The 22,033-nt window shown below is 40.3% G+C and overlaps 1 protein-coding gene across 1 annotated transcript; it reads left to right on the top strand.

Annotated features, from left to right (window-relative positions):
* The first annotated feature begins 273 nt into the window (after nucleotides 1-273).
* Nucleotides 274-16,412, top strand: DAPL1 (death associated protein like 1). Its single transcript, XM_070941052.1, has 4 exons — nucleotides 274-447; nucleotides 11,297-11,384; nucleotides 13,571-13,628; nucleotides 16,161-16,412. Exons 1-4 carry the CDS (start codon nucleotides 387-389, stop codon nucleotides 16,278-16,280), a joined length of 327 nt encoding a protein of 108 aa, XP_070797153.1. The 5' UTR covers nucleotides 274-386; the 3' UTR covers nucleotides 16,281-16,412.
* Nucleotides 16,413-22,033: the final 5,621 nt, after the last annotated feature.

The following is a 22,033-nucleotide window of genomic DNA, read 5'->3' as shown; positions in this document are numbered from 1 at the left end:
ATAGCTACCGCCTTTTGGGTTCCTCTAACAACAGACAAACTATAATTTAAAATATAATGACCGGATTTTCACGCTAACTCAAAATCCCAATCCAACACGGTTCAGTCCATTTTGGCTTGGAGGGGAAAAAAACAGTTTTGTAAGCAGGAGGCGTTACCCTAATCTCTCCTTCGCTTTCTTTTACGTCTCAAATTAAGCACGTCCCGAAATTTTGTGAAACTCCGCCAAGTTTTCCTCTTCCCAGCCCCTTTCTCTGGGCTGCTTCGCCTCGCCCCGCCCCGCTTTTATCTTTCCCAATAAAAAAAGCAAAGCGGCGCCCTGCGTACTAGGACTAGTAGTAACGCTACCTAGTAGTGAGATACTAGTGCTCTTTTACCGAACTCTCAATGGCAAATCCGGAGTTGTCCCCGCCGCCTTCCCCGGTTAAAGGGGAGCACCTTCCCGCAGGTAAGCAGGCAGGTTGTCAGCGAAAGGGAGCGGGGCAGGTGGGGAGCCCGTGACGCACTTCTTCAGTGGAAGTTTCCTTAGAGAAGCGGATTCTCTCCCGCCCCCTAAAAGCTCAGATATACTGAAGGAGAATGGTCTCCAGTCTTCTCAGTAACGGCTGAAACTTTCACTTTGGACTTGCTAGTGCTTTAAAGCCTAAAGGGGCAACTTCGCTTGCACAATAACAATGGCGGGGTGGGGGGTGGGGGTAGAAAATGTGAAACTGTACGCTAGATATATGACGCTTTCACACATATACGCACACACCCCCCGCTTCTCCTTCGGCGTCAGGTAATTCTGCAAGGGTTGTTGTTTTTCCCTTTCAGCCCGCCCGGGATGCCTCGGCCGGGTTCACTCTCTTTCCGCGTACATAGAGGCCAAAGTACAGCCCGGGACCTCCTTGTTTTGCTTGGGTTTTATTCGGGAGCAGCAGACGCCGGGTGGGGGAAGGGCGGTGCTTTGATCTTTATGGCGACTGTGGTTTTACGACCTGAGCCCTTCACTTTCTCTGCACCATCCAGAAAAGGGCTCCTCCCCTTTCCTCTCAGCGGCTGCATTGCTGCATTCACGGGCTTCTTTACGCTTTGTCGGGGGGGGGGGGGGGGAGGGGGGGGCGCAGCTGTTGTTCCCATCCTAGATGTTTTGAAAGCCGATCCTTTGCATTTCCACAGTTTTTCCCTTTGGGAAGGGACCCAACCCAAAGGGCTAAAGACAGGCCACACATGCGCTTTCTGTCTTCAGCTTCTTTCATATGTTTGCGGTTAGCCTTGCAACTGGGTTCCATCTGGTTAGTAACTGATATACATCGCTAGTTGGTTAATTATGGTATTGGCTTAGTTCAGAGGTCTTCAAACTTGGCAGCTTTAAGACTTGCAGAGTTCTGGGAGTTGAAGTCCACAAGTCTTAAAGCTGCCAAGTTTGAAAACCTCAGGCTTAGTAGTTTAATGGTTACCTGTGACTCCCAAAAAAGCATCCCAACTTAGGCTGTTGTTTCTCTGTGTCGTATAATATATGTGGGCACATGCATAATTTTGTATTTATTTTGTCATGTTTACGTAGTGTATGTTGTGTATATTGCAGGTGGTGACCCTTTGAGGGTTGTATTCATTTTAATGTGTGCAGATTAGTGTACATTCAAAGTGACAAAGCTTTATCTATTTTGAATGAAGGATAGGAAACTGAGTTGACCAGCAATCACCTGTCAATCTAATGTTTCCTCCAACTAAGATTCCACACCAATAAGAAAGTTGTATTGGACTACAGCCCCTATCATTTCCCACAATCTGGTAGAAATCAAAAGCCAACATAAGAATGCCAAAGGAAGGCAAATATGCTGGCCTTACTCCTGTTTCCACCAGTAAGTGGATCTAAAAGATTGTAAACCATAATTAAAGTGGAAGTATGTGAGGGTGCAATGTACTATGTCCAAACTGCTAACCCTTTGGCTGGGATTGCACAACACAGAGATTAAAGTGTGGGTAGTTTGTCTTGATGTGACTTGTTTATTCAGACAGCTGCAGTCTTGTTTATCCAGACAAATACCATCATAGCCAATGGTACGATAGCACTGATAGTGAGTTACAGCAGTGATACTGTATGACACCTTTCCCTCTTCCTCCAATTCTACCTGATACATTTTCCTCATTAATTGGGCAAGGAAAAGTGGGTTTGGTTTGAACATAGCAGCCAATCAGTGTTGTATACTGTCTTTTTTTAAAAAAGACAATATTGTTTCCTTGAAGAACTTAGTGGGGATTTTGCTTTTTTGTACCCCAGTCTGACCAAGGAAAGATTTTTTTTTAATTAAATTGAATTAATCAGGATTATGGATATGTGTAGCATGCAGGACCTAGAAATTACTTGTTTTACTATGTTTATTAAATTTATTTGCCACCCATCTCGTCACAAGAGAGAATGATGTGCAAAAGCAGGTGATTTGGGATAATTCAGTAAACTCTGAGTCAATGTACTGTGCAACTGTCAAATATAGTTGCTTGTCCAAAAATCAGTTTGGTCTAGTGGTTAAGGCACTAGGCTAGAAAGACTTTGAGTTCTAGTTCTGCTTTAACCCTAACCCTAATCCTGAAGGCCAGCTGGGGCAGTCCCTCTCTCTCAGCCCAACTCACCTCACAAGGTGATGGTTGGGGAGAAAATTGGAGGAGGAGGGAGTGTTAAGTATGCTTGTCACCTTCAGTTATTTATAAAAATAATAAAAGTGGGATTAAAAATGTAAAGAATGGTTAAAAACCATAATTTGTCGATTCAATAGTACACTGTAATGTTAAACTGTGGGTCAGTCATTACACTATATTTCATCCTAATCTTTATTCTTCCTTATAGTAAGGAAGCTGTAAATACTGTCCTGAAACACATAGCATAAGACTGGAATAAACATTGTAACAATTTAACATTGTTTATATGTGCTAATGATCGGGAATTGCAAAAATCATAGCTTTATTCTCTAACAGAAAAAAGCAACAAAGGACTCTCCAATTTTATTTAACTGAATTCTTCCTGAATACTGCATCCTACCATTCCCCTTTACGGTTGGGAGACCCTTACATTTGACTTAACCTAAATATAATTCTTAGCAGATCAATACTGCAAGCAAATCAATACTGTAATTATTTAGTCAGAATGCTGCTTTTGAATTTCCATAGTTGGGAGGAATGAGTTGAGGTTCTTATACCAGCAATCTATTTTTATAGTAAATTGACGAATGGATACTGTTTATATGATTTTGGAGTCCTGAGCTTGAATAATGGAGGGTTTAAAATTTAAAAATGCGGCATTAGTTCCTTTTTAAGAATAAACTTATAGTTCCAGAAAAAGTAAAGGTAGCCCTTGACTTATAACAGTTTGTTTAGTGACCAAAGTTCCAACGGCATTGAAAAAAGTTACTTATGACTGTTTTTCAGAGTTACGACCTTTGTAGAATCCTCATAGTCACATGACCAAAATTCAGAACCTTGGCAACTGGTTCATATTTATGACCATTGCTGTGTCCCAAGGTCATGTGATCACCTTTTGCGACTTTCTGACAGGCAAAGTCAATGGGAAAGCCTGATTCGATTAACAACTAATTTATCAACTGCAGTAATTCACTTAACAACTGAGGCAAGAAAAGTCATAAAATGGGGCAAAAGTCACTTAACAAATGTCTCACTTAACAAATTTTGGGCTGAATTCTGGTTGTAAGCCGAGGACTATCTGTGTTTCAGGTATAATTGGATACCTCCCAAAACAATATTGTAAACCTTGGTGGTAATGTCTTATTGTTGAAGATACAAAATAGAAGTGAAAATATTCTCGTTATCAAATTTTTATTTGAAATAAAAAAAACCTAGTAACATGACTTAGAACAAATCAGTGCAGGGTAAGAACATAGCTGTTTCGATATGTCTCCAGTAGTTGGACTTTATTAAAATATCAAGAACTAGATTTTCACAAATGGATGATGGCTAAAATAAATACATACAATATTAGGAGAAGTCTAAGTCTGTTTTGCAACAACAGATTATTAATATGTGTTTTTGGCAATATTCTTTAGTTGATTGAGATAAGGAAGAACACTTTACAGTAAGTAATTTGGTCAAATATTTTGGACATTTTTCTTGTTAATTGTAAAATCAAGTCTCTTTTAAGTTAAGACTAAATCTTGATGATTTTACAGACACATCTGTGTAGTTTTCTTGGTCATATTCTAGATTTTTAAAAAATTGTTTTCCAGATTAGTTTATAACCTTGGGTTTGTTTGGTAGTTTCTCATCCCCAGTATTAACTAGGCCTAATCCTATTTAGTTTATGGATTTAATCAGAAAAGTGGTGACACCTAAGTAGTCAAAATAGAAATGCATGGAGACAATGTGATACTGTGATCTGGACATTGTCCAGAAGACAAAGAGATACTTAGTTGTTTTTTGGGGAAATATGTAGCAATTACATATTTAAGTCAATTTAGAACATCAAGTAACTGCAACAAAAAATTGCATTTAAAATAATATTTGTTTGCTGAAGTCTTATTTTCTTTTTCTGCCAAGAAGGTAGTGCCTGAGAACAAAAACCCAGATATCACATGAATATTTCAGAAGAAATAAAACATTTAAAAATACTTCTTTAAGAACCTTGACAAAAATAGCTTACATGGTGCCAAAAAATACCAAGGCATTTGGTATACATACATACCCACATATTCTCTTCTCTCTCCTCTCTCATTTATTGGAAAAACTTCTCTTTAACCCTTAGTCAACTTCCTCATCTCAAATACTATTTTTTAAAAAAACTGTCACTTTTTTTCCTCAGACAAAATCTAAATAATGTATCTCTTTCCTGGGCAGGGGCTTTTTCTCCAGTCCACCATCAATATAGTGTGCTGTCATGTGTTCTCCTGTACACCACCAGCTACAGGTCCTGTTTGAGTTAAAGTTTCATTACGAGACCGCCTACTGCCACCAATAACCTCCCACCGGCCAGTACGCTCGCACAGAGTGGGCCTCCTCAGGGTGCCGTCCGCCAGACAATGTCGGCTGGCGACCCCCAGGGGGAGAGCCTTCTCTGTGACGGCGCCCACCCTCTGGAATAACCTTCCCCCGGAGTTACGTATAATAACAGACCTCCGGATTTTTCGTCGGGCCCTGAAAACTTATTTATTTCAACTAGCTGGGCTGGCTTGAGCTAAATTTTAAATTGGTTTTAAATTGGGTTGTTTTAATTTACGGCCAGAATATCTAATTATTTTAATACTGTTTTTTAAATTTTGTATGCTTTGTTTTTACTTAGGCTGTGCACCGCCCTGAGTCCTATTTGGAGAAGGGCGGTATAGAAATTTAAATAAATAAATAAATAAATAAATAAATTAGAATGGAATCCTATTTGCTGCACACTTAATATTTTTCTGGTTAATTTTTATCAACTGTAAGTTACAATGAGGACCAATGCAGCTTAAAAGAGACGATTATAATCATTGTACAAGTATTTAAATATGTATCTGAATTTCATATTTGCCTAAATTATCTTACTGTGGTGATGTTTTTATACATTCCACATAATGTTTTTTATGCTTCAGGAGTAATTTTTTACTGTACATTCTCTATTTTTTTCTTTCCTACTATTAGTTTCTTTCTAGTCCATTTCAATGGAAGGCAAGATTCTCTCTTGAGAGTTTTATTGAAGAGAATAAGATGAAGTTTAAAAACTTTGGAACTAAGTAGCTTTCAGGTTTAGAACACCATAAATCCCTCAATTAAGGCAGAAACGTTTTCAATGTATTGTGTTAATTGATAAAGAGAGGAAGAAGGTCAGGGTGTCTGGGATGTGACTCTCAGATTGTGAACATATTGAGCTCAAGTCCTGAAAGCCAGTTTGTCTGTTTGTTTGTTTGTTTATTTTATTGGTTCGATTTATATGCTGCCCTTTTCTGGAGACTCAGGGCGGCTTACAATGCATTAAGCAATAGCCTTCATACTTTTGTATATACCTGCTTAGTAGGGCTTTCGGGGGGCCCTAAGCAGGTGTATATTTTTTTATATACAAAGTCAGCTTATTGCCCCCATAATCCGGGTCCTCATTTTACCTACCTCGAAAGGATGGAAGGCTGAGTCAACCTTGAGCCTGGTGAGATTTGAACTTGCAGTAATTGCAGGCAGCTGGTGCTACTTAACAGCACTTTAGTCTGCTGCGCCACCAAGGCTCTTGGTGGATGTCCTTGGACCAGTCACTTTCTCTCAGCCCAATTCACCTCACAGGGTTGTTGTGGGAAAAACAGGATGAAGAGGAAGGTGGGTTGGATATGTTTGCCGTCTTATTTGTAAAAATAATAAAGGCAGGATACAAATAAACAAACAAACAAATATCACACTGTTGTTTAATTTGAGGTGAACAACATTTAGCAATATTGGACATCCACCTCTCTAACCAGGTAAGCATGGTGGACATGCTTCTAGTCCTTTCCCCAAATATTGTCATCTATTGAAGCAGTCCCAAACCTTTCCAACTCCATGGACTGGCAGTGCCTGAGGTGGCGCGCGAGGGGATGGTTTCACATGCGTGCCTGTCACTTGTGCAAATGGAGCTTCACACACTAGCCTGCCACTTGACCCTTGATCTAATGGGAAGTAGAAAGTAGGAAACAGTGGCAGGCCCTGTCCTATGGAATACTTTGCCTCCTGAAGTTCAGCAGCCCCCACCCTACTACCTTTCCATAAAGCTTCAAAGACCTGGCTTTTCCCTCAGGTGTCTGGTTACAGTTGGATAATGGGACATTAGAAGATTGACTTGATGCCAGGTCTTTGTTGTTTTTAATGTTTTAATCTGTTTAGTTTTATAGTTTTAATACGATCGTGCATGTTGTTTTAACTTTTGATTGGGTGCTACCCAAAGTTGGTTGGAAGATAGGCGGCTATATACATTTTTTAAATAAATTAAGCAAATAAATATCCTTATGCCATACAGAAATCTAGATAGTTGGGCTGTTGATTTCAAACTTTTCTGTAGGACTTTAACTTCTATTTTAAATTGTAGCTTGGCTACAATTGGGCCTGGTGGCTCAGCAGACTGATAGCATTGTGATTAACACCAGCTGTCTGCAATTACTGTAAGTTCAAATCTCACCAGGCTCAAGGTTGACTCAGCCTTCCTTCCGTTCTAAGGTAGGTAAATTGAGGACCCAGTTTGTCGGGGCAATAAGCTGACTTTGTATAAATATACAAAAGTATGAAGGCTATTGCTTAAAGCATTGTAAGCAGCCCTGAGTCTCCAGAGAAGGACGGCATATAAATCAATTTTTTTTTTAAAAAAAAGGGATGCTAATTGGGGTTTTTTTTTACTGGCAAGCATATAACAGTGTACATTTGACTAACACAGCAAAAAATAATATTTTAATATACTCTTGGGAAAATTAGTGCTATGCCATTTCTCATGAAATATCAGATGTTCCATGGCAGATAGCAAGTAATGTGTTTATACAATTCTAACAAGTATTGTTCAAAATTCTAAAAAACAAATCCTATTCACTGTCATGACTCAAAATAAAATTTTATACTGTTGACAGAAACTTAAGGCATAGTTAGCAATGAATTGGATTGCAATTACTCAGCGTTGAAGACATTGAGTTTATCATTTAAAAGCTGACAGCCCTGGGTTTGAGACCCAAGCACTGGGCAGTGAGGTGAGCTCCTGTTCCTGCTCCAGCTCCTGCCCATCTAGCAGTTTGAAAGCATACAAATGCAAGTAGATGAATAGGTACCACTTTGATAGGAAGGTAATAGGGTTCCATGTGCGTTTGGCGTATTGCCATACTGGTCACCTGGTCACGGAAATGATCACAGGAACAATGGTTCCTTCGGCCAAGAAATGGAGATGAGCACCTAGAATCAGACACGACTGGAAACCATTTTACCTTAGCACTGAATTAAAATAAAATCTTTATTTCTCTTTCAGTATTTTGGAAAGTTATAAAAATTTTCACGTACAAGTGTAATTTTTAAGTAAATATTGTTAGGTATTGTGGTAATTGCAGCACTTCCAATATAGTTCATATTAAGCTGCCTGAAGATAGTTGCTATACATATATGGGATAGCTCTGCTGATATCTTCATTAATGCCACAACTACATAATATTTTTCAATTTATTGACATCCCACTAGGAAAAAGAGGTAGCCTTATGAATTGTAGCTACTTATGGTGTTACTTATGGTTATGTTGTAGGCTGGCAACATAATAATAATAATAATAATAATAATAATAATAATAATAATAATAATAATAATAATTATTATTATTATTATTATTATTATTATTATTATTATTATTATTATTATTATTTTATTTCTATACCGCCCTTCTCCCGAAGGACTCAGGGCGGTGTACAGCCTATTTAAAAACACAGAACAAAACAACGATTAAAATTTAAAATCATTAAATAATTAGGCTCCAATTAAAATCCCAGAAATTTAAAATACCCCAATTTAAAATCGTTATGTTAATAGCCCAGCCTGGCGGAACAACAGGGTCTTCAGTGCACAGCGAAACACCCGGAGGTCGGAGATCTTACGTATTTCCGGGGGCAGTTCATTCCACAGGGCTGGGGCTCCCACAAAGAAGGCCCTCCCCCTGGGTGTCGCCAGCCGACATAATTTGGCCGATGGCACCCTGAGGAGACCCTCTCTGTGGGAGCGGACTGGTCAGTGGGAGGCTATTGGTGGCAGAAGTTGGTCTCGAAGGTACCCGGGTCCTATGCCATGGAGCGCTTTAAAGGTGGTAACCAACACCTTGAATTGCACCCGGAAGACCACCGGGAGCCAGTGCAGCTCGCGCAGGAGGGGTGTCACGTGGGCGCAGCGAGTTGCACCCATAACCACCCGCGCAGCTGCATTCTGGACCAGTTGGAGCCTCCGAGTGCTCTTCAAGGGGAGCCCCATGTAGAGAGCATTACAATAGTCCAGCCGGGAGGTGACAAGGGCGTGAGTGACCGTGCGCAGGGCGTCCCGATCCAGAAAGGGCTGCAACTGGCGAATCAGGCGAACCTGATAAAAGGCCCCCCTGGCCACGGCCGTCATATGCTCTTCTAAAGACAGCCGTGCATCCAGGAGGACACCCAGATTGCAAGCCCTCTCTGTGGGGGGCAAAGATTCACCCCCAATAGTCAGTGATGGCACCTGCTGACTATATCGGGGCGCCCGAAGCCACAGCCACTCGGTCTTGGAGGGGTTGAGTCTGAGCCTGTTCCTCCCCATCCAGACCCGCACGGCCTCCAGGCAGCGGGACATCACATCAAGGGCATCATTGGGGTGGTCTGGGGTGGAGATGTACAGCTGAGTATCATCAGCGTACAGATGACACTTCACCCCAAAACCACGGATGATCTTACCCAGCGGCTTCACATAAATGTTGAACAGGAGGGGCGAGAGGACCGACCCTTGCGGCACTCCCCATGCGAGATGCCTCGAGGTTGACCTCTGTCCCCCTGCCAACACAAACTGCGAGCGGTCGGAGAGGAAGGAGGAGAACCACCGCAGAACGGTGCCCCCTATTCCTAACCCCCTCAACCGCTGCAGCATGATACCATGGTTGATGGTATCAAAAGCCGCTGAGAGGTCTAATAGGACTAGGACAGAGGAGCAACCCCTGTCCCGAGCCCTCCAGAGATCATCCACCAGATGATCATCCAGAGATCATCCACCAACGCGACCAATGCCGTTTCTGTGCTGTAGCCCTGCCTGCCTTCCTTCCTTCCTTCCTTCCTTCCTTCCTTCCTTCCTTCCTTCCTTCCTTCCTTCCTTCCCTCCCTCCCTCCCTCCCTCCCTCCCTCCCTCCCTCCTTCCTTATATTTAGCCCACCTTTATTATTTTTATTATTTTTATAAATAATTCAAGACAGCGAACATAATACTCCTTCCTCCTTCTATTTCCTCAACAACAACCCTGTGCGATAACTTGGGCTGAGAGAGATTGAGAGACCTAAATTCACCTAGCTAGCTTTCAGGTGCAAGGTAGGTCTAGAACTCACAGACCTTGCCAGTCTCCTGGTTTCTAGCCTGAAGCCTTAACAACTAGATCAGACTGGTTCTCAGTAGCTATATGGGAGAGCATTGTAAGACAACAAACTTCACAGTTGTAATAAAAACAATGTTTCTGGTTATATATCATCACCAGCATTAATCTGGTTTATGTGCATGTAAATGCATGAATGTCTTCTTCATTGAATAAGAAGGACAATATCATCTCTGTTTCTAAGTGTAGCCTAAGAATCAAGATATTCAAGGGAGTAACTTGTAGACAGAAAACAACATGTGTCTGCTGATGCTTTCAAGTGGATAAAAAATACTGTTTGAAGACCAAATCAGCAGTGGCAGAAAACAGTATGGAATGGCTGTGGATTGAACCAACAGCCGAATTTATCCAACTTGCAAAGCCATAATATTTTCTTTGATTTTGTTTTGTAAACTTAGACAGTAAATCATGGTTTGTGGACAAACCATGGAATAGCATAGCTGCTTATGTATTTGACATCCTCCTCCAATAAATAAATTAATTCTTTTGGTGGGATTAGGGTTGGATATGAAATAAGTATAATAAAATGTATCATTCTAAATAATTAATTTTACTCTACATATCACAAGAATTTTCCAGCTTTGTGGACTAACACAGGCAAAGAAGGGAGTGAGCCGTGACAATCCTCAAGCTTTCCTTATACAAGTCTGATCAGATTGTAAAAAATCTGTAACCATAACTCTCCCCCCCATAGTTGCTCCCAATTCTTTGGGCTGTGATCCATAGTTTGAGTGTCTCTGGCTTAGCATAATGTGTTAATTGAGTCTGTGACAACATTTATGTAACACATCAAGCCAAAGTGCAGTTGACTTGTTTGTGTACAAATATCTCTCTACCAGCCAACTCCTGCATACTTGTTTGTGGGTTACCATGTTGTGTGAAACGAACCTTGATTAAAACAAAGTTGAGCATATGATGTATGAACTTAACCTTATTTTTTAGCATTTTTGAATGAAGATTTGAATACATTTGTATAATATAATTTGTATAATATAAAACTAAAGGGCCACCATCAGTGAGCTGTTGGACAGCATTACTTGGTCTGTTGTGTGGATGGTTTACGAGTGGGGAATTTGTGGTGGATGGAGGTGTGTTTGGGGATTGTTATGTGTGTTGGACCTGGTCTTTGGGTATTAAGTGAATTTCGTTGTATGGATATACTGTGTATACACGTACAATGACAATAAAGTTGTTGTTATTATTATTATTATTTATTATTATTATTATATTGGAAAATACAATATTCCTGCTTTCTTCAACAGTCAAAGCTGGAGGCATAAATGTTTCTAAGAAGCTAGAAAATGCACCAGTTGACAGAAGTTCTAAATTCGCTGGAAAAGAGAAAACTAGGTATATGACCTGCTCGTGTTTTTCTTATTTTATTTCTATTGTACAGTAGATGAATGAGGGCATAACAGAAGGTTTTATATTGTAAATAGCAATTCCGCAACAAAATGAAGGTTATCTGAAACAATTTAGAGAGAAAAACCAACATCAAATACAGTGAAATCCTTGATGTTCTCTGAGTTGTTTGCTTGCAGATGTTTCATTACTCAACTAGGTTAACATCATCAGTGCAAGTGAGTGTGGGGTTTGCTCCATGTTTAAATTCAGTGGCTTACCTTGCCAATTTTGATGGGGGTGTGATTTTCTCTTTGGTAGTTCTTTGATTAGGGTATTGTTTAGCTCCTCTTGTGGGAGGTTATTACTTTGGTAATGGAGCACTTGGCTATTACCAAAGCAATAACCTAACCATCCATAGAAGGAGTTGTGTAAGAACATTGTTCAGACAAGTACAAATGTATTGTGGCAATCCAGAATACCAAAGACACCAAAGATTCACAATTCAACTCTAGCTACATATATTTTCTTCTCTTGGAACATCAGACATATCCAAGCCTAGGAAATTGTGTGTGGATAGCTGTTTTAACTGTTCTAAATTAAGGATCTTTCCAGACTTCAATTCTTCTTCAATATGTAGCTGCTCAGCCTCTACATGTAGGGCTAAGTATTTCAACTGCTACATTACCCCAAATTGTTTCCATCATTTATTTAATTCTAACTTCTTCAAGAATAAGCACTGAAAACTTCTCATTGTTATCCATCTCATCCTTTCAGTTGCTAGAGTATTTGTAACTGTTTCAGGGCATTACAATATTTTGAACTAAATCTTAAACATTACAGTGATGGTCTTTATCACTATTTCCTAAAATCCCACAGCCATTAAAATACATTTGTTCCTTGGTGTGTGTTTTATTATTGAAAGCATATATGCTACTTGTGATAAAATTCATAAAGCATTCATTCTATTATTTGAAAAACAGTATATACATTTAAAACTTAGAATAAAGTTTAAATAAAAGCTGAGGAGATGTGCTTTATATAACAGTGCTGAGGGGTTTTTTATTATTATTTTCTCTGGAACTAACAGTATTTTTTTTTTACACAATCTCACAAAAATAACAATTGTAGTTTTTTCTTTAATTTTATAATCCTATTCCTGAAATTAGATTCAACTATTGTCACTGACTTCCCTTTCCACTAATGAGCAAGATAGATAAGATTTTGCTCTCTTTAATTATTGCCTTTTATACCAGAGGTGGGTTTCAGCAGGTTCTGACCAGTTCTGGAGAACCGGTAGCAGAAATTTTGAGTAGTTCGGAGAACCGGTAGTAAAAATTCTGACTGGCCCCGCCCCCATCTATTCTCTGCCTCCCAAGTCCCAGCTGATCAGGAGGAAATGGGGATTTTGCAGTATCCTTCCCCTGGAGTGGCTGGGAATGGAGATTTTACAGTATTCTTCCCCTGTCATGCCCACCAAGCCATGCCACGCCCACCAAGCCACACCCACAGAACCGGTAGTAAACAATTTTGAAACCCCTCCACTGTTTTATAGTAGAAAACGTTTTAAAATGTTTGAAATGTATCACTGTACCTTCTTATTCTGGTTCCACAGCTGCTTACTAGTCATAATTGAGGGGTGATTATGTTTGTTATCTAAATAATCCGGAAAACCTCAACATTTTTGTGTTTACATCCCTAAAACAAGGACTAAATCAACAATGCTAGAGTTGCCCTTAGCCTTTTTAATCCCTAGTTAAATAAGAGCCAGTTACTATACCAAAGAAGGGATGTTTAGGGAAGAAGGGCAGAAATGTATAACTGGTTGTGTCTCACCTGTGAGCAAGATCAGCTTTTATCAACAACCTTATTGTATTACTCACTAACCTTGACAGGTCAGTTTTCCACAAAGGTTTTCAGTGCAAATACATATGTAATGAAATTATATATGTTTTACCCAATATAAAAAGTTCCACATTTATGCTATACGGTTTCCTTAGGGTGACTGATTTACACATCATGTTAAAATGTAATCATAGGACTATGGCATGGGAGACTCAAGTGTTATTTAAGAAGAATAAAAACTGAATCTATAAGGGGCCAGATGCTCAGTGTCATCTGATTTAATCATACATTTGGGGAGGGGAATTAAATCGGTAATATAAAAAAAAAACTTTTCTATTTCTGCTTTGCAGCTCTGCTCCAGTCAAAGTACAGCACATGAGTATCTTACTGACAGACCCCCTTCAGAATGTAAGTATAAAGCAAAGAACAATACTTCATTCAAGATTTCTCATTTGAATTGACAAAGTCCAGAAACAGACGTATATATTAGTGTACAGTAACACAAGTAAAAATGAGTACTATTATATTTTAATCCCTAGCTAATGGAACTGTTTTGAAGTAATTTGCTGGCCTTGTTTTATTAGTTTCTTTTTTTCAGTAGAAGATCCTCACCTAGCATATTTTATATATTTTACAAGTGTAAGTGTAGTTATGGAAGAGGGCAAAAAAATTGGACAATCTGCCATGGCATGTGAAAAATACAGACAGTGAACTTTTTAATGAATTATATTACAATGGATGGAAGCTTATCAAGGAGAGAACCAAACTAGAAATGAGAAATTACCTGATGGTGGGAATGATTAATCAGTGGAATGGCTTGCCTTCAGATGTTGTAGGTCTCCATCACTGGAGATTTTAAAGAAGACATTGGACAGCCATTTGTCCAGAATAGCATAGGTCTCCCTCTTGAGAAGGGGGTTGGATTAGAAGACCTCCAAAGTCCCTCCCAACTCTTTTTTTCTGTAATTTGTGACCACTTCGAAATATGAATTGATGATAGGAACAGAATCATCTTGGGAGAGGCCAGTGTACTTTTTTTTTTTTTTAGTGAATAGTTATATTTAGTTATAGTTTGTCATTGGTAGATAACATGTTAAATGTTTATAAGATATGCAGTCAGGATATTGGATCTAACTGGGTGATTCTGTTATCAACTCTTACTATTGTCTTACTATTGTGAATGGTCATTGTACTTACTTTGTATACATACTGTATATGCTGTGCATAGAAGCTGTCCTATTTGTATTGCAAATTAGTTGGTATATTATGGGGAACCTGAAGACATTCTAATGGGGATGCGAAAATGTGCAATCTATAGAACAATGATCAATATAAAAAATGCAGTAATTTTCAAAAGGAGGTCTAGTGGACTGGGAAAAAATCAGTCTGATGGGGAGAATGGAAATACTGTATATTGAAGATTGGTGGAAAGGTGGTTGGAAACTAAGGAATGGGTGAGCTGATAGAAGGCATGGAGGCAAATTCATTTTGTTTCTATTATTGAATTCCATTTCAATTATTTTTTTATTAGCAGAAAGTTACTTTTGCCTATTTTTACTTAAGAACAAAAATGTATATCAAGTATTTGTGTTTTTTAAACATTGATCTATATATTGATATGTTTGTTAAAGGAGGTAGGCTTGAATGAGAAATGTGACAGTTGCCAAACAATATTTGAAGAGCACTGGCTGCTCTATCATTTCCCTCACTTAGTCATCTGTTCTTAAGGCTAAATGTTCCAGTTCCATCAATCTATTCTCATTTTCCAAGCTCCAGTCATCCTTGTTTTCTTTCACTGCGCATGTGCCAGTTTCTCTGAACCTTCTTAAAAGGTTCCACAACTGGACCTAGCATTTGAGGAAGATCTGACCAATGCAGAATAAAGTGAAAATGTATTTGTAAGAACTGTAGTAGAAAAATACTGTTCTCCATAACTAGTGGTCTGAAGTGTAGGTCTCTCTTTTTTATTAATTATATGCCTTTTTGTTTTTATTCTATATTTTTACCTTGTTGTGTGCCATTCAGAATCTACAGATGAGGGCAGATTAAAAAAAGGGAGGGAGGGCGAAGAAGGCAGAAGGATGTTTCAATTCAGGAATGTGAAGGCAGGATTATATCAGTTTTTCTGTCTCCCAAATTGTTGACAATGTAGTAAGGGGATAGACAAAAACTAAAACAACAACTCTAGACCGCTAAGCTTTTTTTGACCTTGTTATCGAGCTTTAATTTAGGATAATGAATTGAAGCAGGGATCATATCAAAGAATCTGAAAAGAAGAACATTAAGGCAAGGATAGGATTTCAGGCCTGCTTTCTTGTTATTTTGCTACATCCCTCCCTTGTCTCCCTGTGGATTTTACTCCAGTACTTGCTGACTGGAGGAAGAAGTGCTCATTTCCATTTCAAGGCCATTTCCACAGTCATATGGCCAGCAAGACATTAGAGAGTGCTGTTATCTTCCTAATGATACCTATTGATCTACTTGCTTTTGCGTGCTTTCGAACTGCTATGTTGGCAGGAGCTGGGGCGAAGACGGGAGCTCACTCTGACGCATGGTGCTCAGCTCTGAAATCTGGGCTGCTGGTTTTCCAGCCAGCAAACCCAGCATCTTAACTACTATGCCGTTTCCTCCCTTATATAATATAAATTAACTAAATATTTCCAGGAGGATTATTTTGTTTGTTCATTTTAATTTGGTATTCTTTTTTTATTCAGTATTAAAATTCTAGGATATTTAAAAGTTTGCTGCTTCATTCTTTTCCTTTTTCTCATAGGCCCATTTTCCTCTCATCTTTAAATCTAGCAGGAGCACTCTGAATATTTTGAAACTGAGCCATCGGTTTGATACATAACTAATAAGGGAGGTCTTTTGTCAGGTTGGATTTGAAAGTGGATGATTTGTAAGCAATTAAAATTGTTTCTTTTTTTTAAACTCCTGCAGTTGAAGCATACATTTCCAGCCGCCGCAGCACAAGGAGCATATGAGAAGCCACGACCTACTCTGGAAAAAATTGTATTGCCCAAACAAATGTGCATTATTCAGCAGCCACGGAAATGTTAAACGTGTAGAATAAAATATTCATATATTTGACAGACTTGCACTTAACAAAAACACCAGTTAGCTAGGCAAGCAGTAAATAGACAGTATCACTCAGGCATTTTGTTTTTTTCACAATAAAAACTGTGTATATTCCATTGTTGTTGTTTTTTCTTGAAATGATGAAGGTTAAATGAAACATTTAACATTTTTGTTTTGTTTTGTTTTGTTTTTTGTTTTGTTTCTTAGTGACCACAAACCCTTATTTTACCATTTTCCACCATGTAATAATAGCAATTACAGCTTGGAATAGAGAAGCACTTTTCTGAAACTATATCTGCTAGAGTGGCAGAAATGTTCTAGCCTCATTATGTATCCTTTAAAAAACAACAAAAACCATTGAGAATGTGGATATATAGAGAAGAAAGATGACAGAACATTCATAACTTCTGTATCTAAACTTAGATACCAATTGTTGTTAATACACTAGTTGTTTCCTGATAATGGTACTGAGGATAAGAAGGATAAATAGGGACACTTTGTCTCTCAGGATACCATTAGGTTGGTTTGGAGAGAGAAAAAGAAAGTTATTAGTTGCTATAATGATGTGTCCATTTACCAGCAGATGAAAAATTAATTCTTTTGCACACAAAATAAATAATTTGACTTACTCCTTAGAATCTAGGCTTAGCATAATAAGTTTTGTAATAGTGTAGGCTATATCAAGAAACATGCATCTTTAATGGCCATGATTTCTATTCCAAAGAGTTCAAGCTCATAAAAGTTATATTCTGGGGCAACCAGGAACAGTGCCATAGAATAACAGCAAAAAAAAAAAAAGACAACGTTTGTAGAAAAATAGGTGACACCAAATAAAATATTTAAGTTCTGCTGCTTGGATACCTCTGAATGTTAGTGCTTAGACTGATTAACAATGATCGAATATAATGTAGCTTTTAGAAACCTTCAAGTAAAACCAACTCTATCCCATTTATATATTCCTTTTTCCTCCAGGAATTCAAGGCTATGTATGTGGTTCTTCATTCTCCAATATTATTGACCCACAAGCCTGTGAGGCTGAGGGTTTCATGCCTGAGTGAGAATTCGAATGTAATCCAACAAGCATAAACAATAATTCCTCATTGAGTAGGAAGTCAGCTTAAATGTAAGTGAACCTAGCTAAAAAATTGTCTTTGCCTGCTGATGGAAGAGTAGCAGAGATGGAGCTAATCTACTTTCCCTTTGTTCAGAATCCTACCCCCTTATGACTCAAGGCCTATTGGATACATGTTTGACAATATTTGTTTGAAAAGGCAGAAAATAGATAAGATATAAACAGCAAACAGCAGAACAACACACAGTAAGAAACATTGAAAGAGGTGAGAAAACCTACACAATTTGGGACTGGGTATAAATATTAGCTACTTTTAGAAAAAAATATAAACTTTACATTTCTGCCCAGAAAAGATATTCCTGCTAATAAAGGAGGATATTTGTAGCTCAGGGTTGACATGAGGGGTCCTTGATGCTCTCTGATCTTGAAAACAAGCAAGCTCAGAGAGCACCAAAGACATTTGTACAGATGTAAGTATTTAAGACATTGAGAGTATTTTTGAATAAAACATCCTTAATTATAATATGACTCAACACTCTACTGTTGTATTAATTCTCCCAAACAGTACTAATCCAAATAAAGATGTGCAGTTGTCAGTCTTGTAAAAATGGGTCAGCATGTTTTAATAGCATCCTCATAAATCTTCAAAACTGCATTTGTTGATTTTTTAAATAAAATGTATCTTCCAAAATTGGCTTCTATGTCATTAAGAATAGGTATCAGCCATTGTGATGCCATTTTTTTTTCAAACGGAATATTAGAAGTTAAATAGAACATACATTAAGAACTCCAGACTGGTGCTTAGGAAAGGCTTAAGTGCCTAAAATCTTCTACGTATAACTTTTAATAGCTCACTGACCTTTTTTTCCTTTAAGGATTTGGAACAGGTTACTTTAGCCTTGAAAAGAACAGAGTAGAGAAATATAAAAGGACTCTTTTTTTTAAGTTGTTTGCATTTTTTAGGAGTACAAACATGTAGAGAGAGAAAAGGGAATAAGGAGAAAGTTATTTTATTTTTTATCTTGCAACTCTTGCTCTTTTGCATGATGAGCATGTCTTCCGAGTAGTCAAGACAGAAATGGAGAATCTACGCTAGAATGGATTCTCCAGAAGTTCAGTTTGATAAATGAAAACATGTTATTAGCTTAGAAAATAATGCAATGGTTTTCAGTAATTCTACAAATAGCACTTTTTGCATGATCTCATCCATTGAAAAACTTCCAGCCTTCTGCTGGGAAACCTCAGCACGTTGCAGAAAACTCCCATTTTCTAGAATGCAATTGGAATTTGTACTAGGAAATTTTTTGCGTCATATGAAATGAGTGATATGCAACATCAAGAAATGGGATTTCCACCGTCCTAAAAACAGGCATCAATAAAGCACATTTAACACTGCACTTAACTTCTCTTATCTAAGTCAAAATTCTATCCATTAGTGTGCTTTCAAGAGTATCCAGCACCGTTTCCAACCCAAACCATAACCTTTCGAAAATGTTTCCTTTTGAAAATGTTTGACTGAAAATCTCTTGTTTAAATTAAACTTTTGTCCTAACCATGCTTTCACTTGTACAGGTAGTCCTCGACTTACGACCACAATGGAGCACAATATTTTTGTTGTTAAGACATTTGTTAAGTGAGTTTTGCCCCATTTTTTGACCTTTCTTGCCACAGTTGTTAAGTGACTCATTGCAGTTGATAAGTTAGTAACCGGTTGTTACGTAAATCTGGCTTCTCCATTGACATTGCTTGTTAGAAGGTCACAAAAAGGGATCACATGACCCTGGGATGCTGCAACCATCATAAATATGAGTCAGTTGACAAATGCCTAAATTTTGATCATGTGACCATGGTGATGCTGCAATGGTCATAAATGTGAAAAATTGTCATAAATCACATTTATCAGTGCCATTGTAACTTTGAATGGTCACTAAATGAACTGTTGTAAGTCAAGGAGTACCTGTACTTCGCACCTTTTCTGATTGTTCTATAATCCTGCACAAATCCACAATCCCAATATAGTTAGATACTATTTACTCCAACAACGGGTGTGTTTGCATATTTTATGATTGTTGCATTTGTAATCTGGCTTTCCCAGTATTGCCAAATGACAACTGCCAATTGTCCCATCCACAACAACCATTGCCATAATGAATTAAGCTTTTGGGAATCATAGTTTGGCTTATTTGGAAGACAGAAAATCTCCATTTCTTGGAATGGCTATTTCGCCATCCCAATTCTCTTCCTTTTACTTTGGTACACAGTAATGATTTACTGTACCATGTTTTCAAAAGTTAAGAAAAGCAGGTGTTGCAGAAATAGGCAACTTGTAGATCTCCAGATATGCTGAAACACAGCCTCCAGCTCTGCCTCTCATTGGTCATAAGCAGGGGTGGGTTCTAAATTTTTTTACTGCCGGCTTTGTGGGCGTGGCTCATTTTGTGGGTGTGGTTTGATGGTCATGTGATAAACAATTCTTTAGGATTTAACAGAGGTACTGGTCTACCAGGCTTTTAACTGCTTACAGACCTGTACGAGTCTACCCATTTGTTCTTGGAGCATACCGGTCTACCCATTTGTTTTTGGAGCGCACCGATCTACCACCACACTGCCTTTTACCGCTGATCAGCTGTAGGGCGGCCTTTTGAAGCGCCGCAGCAAGAGTTTAAACAGTTTTTTGCCACTCTGCCACCACCGAGAGCATCAGAAACTGCTTTCAGGCAGCTTGGCCTCAATTGCCAATTTACCACCACCGAGCGGTTTACAAGGAGCGGATTGGTTCTAGCCGATCAGTTGGGAGGCTTCTTGGCTTCTCAATTTAAAGCTAAGGTGTCTTGTTTGTTTGTTTTTCTCTTCTTTGTCAACTGAACCCTGATTTTTTCCTTCTAGCTGATCAGCTGGGACTTGGGAGGCAGCGAATAGATTGGGGCAGGGCCAGGCAGAGGTGGTATTTACCGGTTCTCCAAACTACTCAAAATTTCCACTACCGGTTCGCAAGAACCAGGGAGAACCAGTAGCAACCCACCACTGGTTATAAGGTTTTAATGGCTGGTGTTGTACTTCAATAATATCTGTAGGTCAGCAGATGACTCATTTCTACATTATAGTCACATGAACTAGATCAGTGATGGCAAACCTTTTTGGCGTTGCGTGCCAAAAGTCTGAGTGCGAGAGCCCTCACACGCTCTCGCGTGCCAGCACCCATAATGCAATGGGGGCCCCCATTTGCGCATGCGCACATGATCTGCCCAACGCTTCTAATGCGCGTGCACCTCACACTGCACGTGCGCACATGCAACTCCCACTGCGCATGTGTGCACCCGCCACGCATGCGCCCCCATTTTCCCAAGAGGGCCGGCGCACCACTTACCGGAGGATAGCTGTTCCCAAGCCGGCAGCAGCGTTCTCAGCCCTGCCTGCCAACTCGCCAGCGCCCCATTCACCCATCCCAGCAGAGGCCTTTTGCCCATGCTGCTCCCCCAGTCAGAAGGGGGTGCAGGGAACACGCACGGAGGCTGCGGTTGCTGCCAGCCGGGCCCACCCGCCTTCTCCGGTTGGCGGGCGGCTGAGGCTTGCAATGAATGGCTCAGGCAGGACTGTAGCTCTGCGCCCGGGCTGTAAATGCGCCTTGCGGGAGCGGAGGCTCGTGAGAGTCGAACCCTCCTGCCTGCCTTACGACGGGCCTTTCCAAGGCAGGGTAGGGCTCTCCAACCTTGGCAACTCTGGGAGTTCTCAAAGTCCACAAGTCTTAAGGTTGCCAAGATTGGAGAGCCTGTTCCAAAGGGTGCCTGCAACCCATGACTGAAGGAGCTGTGCCAGCTGTGCCGGCCATCCCATCCCCCCACCCCATTTGGCTCCCTTCCCCCCGGCTGCCCCCTCCCGCCATCAGGCTCGGCGCCTGCAATCGCCACAAGTGGGAATCATCTGCGCTGCCAGTGGATCCCGGGTTTCCTCCGCGCTGCATTCTGAGGGACCCAGCAAGGGAGCGCCAGGACCCCAGCTGCGCTACGCTCTCCCCCGAGGCAGCCACGGCTGGACCGCAGCCCGGCCCGGCAAGCAGAGAGCAAAGGGGCGGTGTCTCCGGCCGGCCCGGCACCCGTTCTTGCTTGGAGGACCCGCTCTTGGCCTCCGACTGAGGGAGTCAGCCCTCTCCATGGGGAAACCCACAGTAACACGCGGGGAGAGGCAGCCCAGCTGCGGCTGCTGGTTGGGGGGCTCAGGCCCCGAGCAACGGCGGCTCCTGGCCTCGCTGGCATGGGGCAGAGGGAGCACGGGGGAGTTTGCAAGGACCGCTCGGAGGGACATTTGGGGAGGTTTCAGCAGCCGGAGATTGAATGAAAAAATCTGGAGAAGCTAATAAACTAAACAATTGATCTGATATAGAATTTTCAGGCAGCAGCACGGGCTGGGACCAGCCGCCGCCTGAAATGCAATGCACTTATCCCGCGGCTTGTATAAATTGCTCCCGCCCCTTTCAAAATAACCACCCAGTGCTTCCCTTGGGCGCTCAGGGCCAGCAAGAAGAAGGGGAGGAGGCAGGGGCGCCGGCGGAGACGGGCTTGATTCCTTGTTCTGCTGCGACCCCGAATCCTTGCTTGGGCTCCTCCCTGCTGGGTGTTGGGCTTCCTGGGAAGCCCCCTGCGCCTTTGCTGCCTCGGAAAGAGGA

This window comes from Pituophis catenifer, unplaced genomic scaffold, assembly GCF_029215685.1.
Source record: "Pituophis catenifer annectens isolate HBS135680 unplaced genomic scaffold, rPitCat1.0.hap2 SCAF_1, whole genome shotgun sequence".
In the NCBI taxonomy this organism is placed as follows: domain Eukaryota; kingdom Metazoa; phylum Chordata; class Lepidosauria; order Squamata; family Colubridae; genus Pituophis; species Pituophis catenifer.
The sequence above is the reverse complement of the archived record's forward strand: the minus strand, read 5'-3'. Positions and strand labels throughout refer to the sequence as shown.